The sequence below is a fragment of the Parasteatoda tepidariorum genome, chromosome 1 (assembly GCF_043381705.1).
Source record: "Parasteatoda tepidariorum isolate YZ-2023 chromosome 1, CAS_Ptep_4.0, whole genome shotgun sequence".
Lineage (NCBI taxonomy): Eukaryota > Metazoa > Arthropoda > Arachnida > Araneae > Theridiidae > Parasteatoda > Parasteatoda tepidariorum.
This window is the reverse complement of record NC_092204.1, coordinates 1,231,223-1,238,277: the sequence shown is the minus strand read 5'-3', so window position 1 is coordinate 1,238,277 and position 7,055 is coordinate 1,231,223. Positions and strand designations below refer to the sequence as shown.

Sequence of the window (7,055 nt, the reverse complement as noted above, 5' to 3'; positions counted from 1 at the left end):
ATCAGATCTTCTGGAATCAATGTACGAAGCACTATTTTTCAAAGATCTACACAAATTCTTGTTTATGCAGATGATCTTGATATTAAAGTAAGATCCAGACCAGTGGTTCCTGAACTTTTTTTTGTCTCGCATGTACCTTGACATGTGTTTTCATTTTGGATAGACCCCCTGCTTTCCTGATATTGATTTTTTTTTTGTAAATTCATCAAATTTAATTGTATTTTTGATAACTGGTATAGTAGTGCTACTCACTGTGAAAGATTTAAATTTCGAACTATAGTGAAGTGTATTGTGAAAAAAAACACATGTTAATTTTATGCATTTATTAATTAAATTCAAACTAATTTAAATAATATGTAAATGGAGTAAAATAATTTCACTATAAAACCCGTACTCGAGTACGGGTTTATATAATATTAGTAGCGGGTACGAGTACAATTATAATATTAGTAGCGGATCCGCTACTAATATTATAATTGCGGAAATAAATTTGTATACAAAACCGTAGTAGTTTATTGTCGGTCTGTTTATTACGTTTTCACTTAACTATGTAACAAATCTCCGTGATCTTGTGCGCACATAAAGTTGGAAGTCTAGCTAGCTAAACTTAAATTTTAATGAAATTTTTACTTCATAGCTACTTTTATAAATTATGTAGAATGTAGATAGATGTAGGTCTTTATATTATATGGTAGTATAATGTAAGTAAGTAGGTACTATCATTGTATGTTGATTATAATATTCATGGAATGCCAAAATTAAAAGTCGCGTCCTGCTCATATGAGATCCATTATAGTTGACCTCCATTTTCATTTCATGAACTCCCAATTTTTTTCTCTCTTGACATGGACCACTTGCAGGTTGTCGTCGACCCCTGGGGGTCGATATACACCACTTTGGGTCCACAGGTCTATAATCTTAATCAGCAACGTACTACGATTGGTACGAATAAATTATCCATCCGAACATGCGCATTTGAAAGATACAACACACAAATGCTAAAAATGCCAATCAAGTAAACCTGAGAAAACGATTAAAATTAAGACGATAATGACGTCAACCAATCAGATTAGTCTATTTACTAAAATGTCGGACATCCAAGCAATAGCCTTTAACTTCAAAAAATATTTTCTTAAGAAGGTTATTTATGTACGTCTTGCCTGTTTGATGATACTGTAGGGTATCTACCACTACAAATATAGAAATCCAATTCACTAGTATGAAAGACATGTTAACCGATTCTATGATGGAGTACCTTTTCATAAATGAAGGTTGACATGGTCGAAAGCTGCTATCCCCACATTGGTGATCTTCGGATGTGATGTGAGCACGCCTATCTTGACAGTAACGCCCACTTCGATCTTGAAACGCCTACTTCGATGGATGGTCCACACTGAACATTTGACTTGCTTCTTGTGACTGCGACGTTGTCCACCTCCTCACTCTGTTGCTACTCAGTCTCGTCTCGATCACGCACAACGTCGGCTTGCTTACACTCGACTGCTAACGGCAATACAGGAGCGACTCCCTTATGAAAATTTAAGGTATATTTAAGGTTGATTTGAGGTAATTTTGAGGTGGGTATATGANGTGATCTTAATACAGCTCTCCCGGCTTCTCACAAAACAGCAATGAATCAGCTAGTGGTATCCGTACATTGAATTCTATCACAGATATAATTCTGGTAGGGGAGTACTGTAGGGTATCTACCACTACAAATCCAATTCACTAATATATAAGACATGTTAACTCGATTCTATGGCGGGGTACCTTTCCATAGATGAGGGTTGACATTGCTACTACATAACATTGCATAACTACGACATTGCATAACTACTGATCCCCACAATACCCTTTTTTTGTCACTGAATACAGTTCACGCACTTCCGATCGCAGTCAAAGGAGAATGAGAACCTAATTGGATAAAAAATATTTTCTTCCGAAAATTTCACCAATCAAGTTCCCCATTTTTCTCAGCAGTGTTTCGAAGAGAATGGCCTTAACGCTTTTAGATTTCAACGAAAGGTTACAAACGGAGAAAGACATCCAAGATAAGAAGTAAATAGTAGAACAAAACAGATGTCAATCTTCAACATGAAGTTCTAGTTTTGAAATTTTTATAAGATCGCAAATATTTCTTTACAGTATTATATTCATTAAATGTGTATCAATCAAACTATGTTTCATTTTGGAAAATTTTAACGTTTTATTGATATTGATGTAAATAAAGATCATGTGCAAACATTCTATCCATGCATGAAATATATGAGGTAAGGTAACGGAGCGTAATGTAATTAATTTTTTTTTTTTTTCCTGAAATATATGATTCCAAATTGTGACATAATATAAGAAAAATGGTTTGCAACAACATTGTTATTTGACGCAGCAGATTCTAAATGAAATTTTTAATTGTAGGAAGTTTCTAAGACTTGGCGATTATTCTGTCGCAGATCACGATGCAGAAATCTCCCCTTAATCATTAATAAAGGCATTGATGATATATGTAGCCTGTCTACCACTACAATTATTCAATTCACTAGTATATGAGACATGTTAACTCAAATCTATTGAGGTAGATGAAGAGTGATAATGACCTTTTATAGATAAAGGTTGACATTGTTGATAGCACAGTTCCTACATTGGTGACCTTCAGGCGTGATCTGACCTCGCCTACCTTGGCAGAAACATCCACTTCGATTTGAACATGCCTAACTTCGATTGATGGTCCACATTGAACAGTTGGCTTGTGACTGTGACATTGTCCTCCTCCTCCCGCTGTTGCTACTCAGTCTTGATTACACACAACGTTGGCCTGTGTACACTCGACTGCTAATGTCAACACAGGAGTGACCACGAACGTGAACTTAATGCAGCTCTCTGAACCAGCATTAATAAGTCTGGTGATCTTAATACAGCTATCCAGGCTTCTCACAAAAAAAGCAATGAAAAGTGTATGTTATCCTTTCATCGAATTCCATCACAGATATAATTATGGTGGGGAAGTTCAGTATCGTCTCTACCACTACAAATATTCAATTTACTAGTACTATGTAAGACATGTTAACTCGAATTTATCAGGGTACCTTTTCATAGATAAAGGTTGATAATGCCACTCCCCTTATATATTTATTTGATGTAATCTATTCTAAAGAATCTTCAGAAATTATTTTCTGAATTGCAATTAAATTTTATTTAAATTTACTGTATCTGGACACACCAATGTTTCAGAACCCTACATTAAAGTGTCTTACTTTAAAGGCCTTATTTTTAATTTTATCTAAAGTAAAACACTCATTGGAAGTCTGTCATCATAATGTACTAATATGGAGATCAATGCTATTTATGTGTTCTCAAAATAATTTTAAAACTTCAACTTTGCCTATTTAAACATACCGTAATAAAACCTTGCAGGAATAACATAATGTAACAACAGAAACCAAATAATCGAGAGAGCTTTTGCATTATGGCAGACACTAATTATAAGCTTCACTGCGCATACACTAATATTATTACACTTAAAAAATACTTTAAATGCAGCTTTTGCATTACTAAAGCTTTACATTTTAATGTGTTGTGTGCCATTCGTTTTGGTTTCTGAAAGTTTTTTCATTATAATTTTTAAGATAATTTGTTGCTTTGATTGCCAAAATAAAAAAACTACGCATTGATTAGGATTGGGAGCATTAAAAACTTAAACTGCGCAACTTCAAATTTTCGATTTTTATTCACAAATTAAAACAATTTAAATATTTTTTTATTTTGTTCAGATCTGCCGCACATCAAGAGTTGGTTGGCCTCAGATTGTGCATCGCTAATTCACATCATTGACCCGTTGATAGTTACGAACAAGTTTGACTCGCAATCTAATCGTGCTTCATAATGCTCGCAAACGAGTTCCGCTCGGGAGTAAGATTTCGTCCGAAATGGTTAGAAATGAGCACTACTCGCATAGTGATCGCCATTATTATTCTGCATTGATTATGTTGCAATCGAATCCTACTGACGAAATGTAGTTAGTTTTACTGTCTACAGATGGCAGTACAGGTTCCATGAATTTCTTTTCATAATGAGGGGGGAATAATTTTTATTACCTTGTTCTTTTTATGCGTATTTTGGTACGTTTTTTAGGGGGTTTGTACAGAAAACTGGATCAAAAGCAAAAGTTAGATAATTATGATGATGATTATGATTGTTAAAGATTTTTAGGTAATAACTGTAATTTTTTTATAGCGTGTACAAAAAGATTTTTATTTTATTACTCTATTTAAATGCTTCATGAANAATACATGTATATAGTTGCAAAATCAATAGCAATCATTTACAACATTCATTTATAAAGGCAATTATGTGAAAATAATATATTGTCCGCTATATGCCATAAATGAAAGAAAACAGTAGGTTTTTGCCGGTAAAAACACGGTTTTTACCACTGTCATGTCAAAAACCAGTTTTTGACGGCAAAAACCCAACCCTGATTAGGATTGGGAGCATTAAAAACTTAAACTGCGCAACTGCAAATTTTTGATTTTTATTCACAAATTAAAACAATTTAAATATTTTTTTATTTTGTTCAGATCTGCCGCACATCAAGAGTTGGTTGGCCTCAGATTGTGCATCGCTAATTCACATCATTGACCCGTTGATAGTTACGAACAAGTTTGACTCGCAATCTAATCGTGCTTCATAATGCTCGCAAACGAGTTCCGCTCGGGAGTAAGATTTCGTCCGAAATGGTTAGAAATGAGCACTACTCGCATAGTGATCGCCATTATTATTCTGCATTGATTATGTTGCAATCGAATCCTACTGACGAAATGTAGTTAGTTTTACTGTCTACAGATGGCAGTACAGGTTCCATGAATTTCTTTTCATAATGAGGGGGGAATAATTTTTATTACCTTGTTCTTTTTATGCATATTTTGGTACGTTTTTTAGGGGGTTTGTACAGAAAACTGGATCAAAAGCAAAAGTTAGATAATTATGATGATGATTATGATTGTTAAAGATTTTTAGGTAATAACTGTAATTTTTTTATAGCGTGTACAAAAAGATTTTTATTTTATTACTCTATCTAAATGCTTCATAAAGTTTTACATTAGTTGTATTTATTTAGTCCTTTCAATTTAATATTTGTCTTATATTTATAATTAACTATTATTATTTATATAATTGATTATAATCATTTATAATTTACAATTTAGTAATTATTTTAAAGTATGTAAATTGATGATTGTAACTGTTATTTATGTACTACAAATACTTTAAAAAATGTTAAAACACATGAGGCATCGCCAGAAAAGGGTGACATTTTCGGAAAAACGACGGGGGGAAACAGCTGCCACTTTCGACTACTGTTTACTCGTAATACTGCACGAATTAAGTGAATGAAAACTGCTCATTTCCCTAACAATCAAAGGGTTAATTAAATTGATTTTTTTTTTAATCGAGTGATTGAAATTGTGATTTTGTTGATAAATATCCTGTTTAATATGACTAAAATTTTATAGGTTTGAAGAGACTTTAAATGATGCCAGCTGATACTGGTGATGTTGAATGTGTGGATGGATGTATATGTGTTCCCTTAGTGGAAACTTCTCTTTATAAGGAAGGTGACTCTTGTGATAAATCAACATTTGATTCTTATTGCCAAAAAAATATATGTTTTGATTCAGAAGTATTTGGTGGCCGATATATTAGGAAATCTAAGTCAGAAGGTTTGTCATATTTCACTTGTTTCTCTAAAATGTTTTTTTTTTAACATATGCATACCTGCCAAGTCTCCAGTTTTACGACGAAAACTCCTGTATTTTACGACTGCCTCCTGTTTACCCGTATAGTCAAATTTCTCTGTGAAAGAAATTTTAAAAAGAATTTTTGACGATAAAATATCCACTAATACTTCTCTTGTTCCTCAATAGATGGTGCTCTTGCCAGTACTGCAGTATGTTGAGTGTTTTTAGTTTAAGTAATTATAAATAATGGTTTAAAAAAATTTTCTTTAGTCTAAGGTTTATATACATATTTTTTACGTCGCTAATGTAAGTGCTTATATTATTTCCAATTTTGATTTTCATGATTATGCATGACGTATCAAAACTTTATGCCAAAAAAATTTCGCTAGTAAAATCTCTTTTATTTTATTTCTCCAATGTTGGCTATGCATATGGTTTCATTGAGAAATCAATCCATGTATTTCAGGCAATATATTTAAGAGCGAGAATAGGAATACAATAAGAATGCATAACAATATGCGAACAATAAACGAGAACAGTGAAAATTATCATGAACTACTGTAAAAAGTGTCAGGAACGAAAGTCCTACACAGAATTCCTGCATCCCAATATAACTTGAGAATATCGCCGTTACTTTGAGATTCTTTATCGAGTCATTCATTTTACCTGCTTTGCAGATTGGACATTCATTTGTTTGAGTCAGAAATTTGCAGTGGATTCAATTCAGGATGTATGACTATAGTTTTCCCAACTCTCTTGGATCTTTACCCAGCATTTTTCTTTGGATAGTAATTCTTGCCGTGTGCTGTATTAATTTAATTGTAAAGAACCTGTAGAGAGTGGCAAAGTTAGCTGTTCTTCCTTTGTACAAATCTTACTTTTTCCTTCTCTAAATTTTTTTTCTTGTCTTCTTTTTTTTTTTTTCCTAAAATAAAATTTTGAAACATATATAATATTTTGGCAACCAAATAACACTTAGAACCATGTAGCGTGCCTTGTTTTATCAGTCCTGATGACATCCTGCCTTGTGATAATTAATGATGTGCTAATACAGATTACTGTAGACTATTGTGTTAAATACAGATGACCACTGAGTCTTCTTTAACATTTCTTCAAAAAAAAACCTTTTTTGGAGGAAGGAAATTGCCTTTAATGCTCTTCCACTATGTTCTAAGGAAAAAATTTTACACTAAGTTATGAATTAAGCATTTCAATAAGATATCCTTTAGTAAAATTCTGATATTGTATTACATAGATTAGAATTTTTTTTTTAAAAATGAATTTATGATGAAATCCAATAAATTTTCTTTTTTTTTAAATTTA

General features: G+C 32.6%; 1 protein-coding gene across 1 annotated transcript in view; it reads left to right on the top strand.

Annotated features, from left to right (window-relative positions):
• Positions 1-1,978: 1,978 nt before the first annotated feature.
• Positions 1,979-7,055, top strand: part of LOC107436478 (uncharacterized) — a 15,937-nt gene continuing 10,860 nt past the window's right edge. The window contains exons 1-2 of the mRNA XM_016048214.3: positions 1,979-2,270; positions 5,508-5,714. Coding sequence (XP_015903700.1) covers positions 5,525-5,714 — 190 coding nt within the window. The 5' untranslated portion in view covers positions 1,979-2,270; positions 5,508-5,524. The remainder of the gene's footprint in view (positions 2,271-5,507; positions 5,715-7,055) is intronic.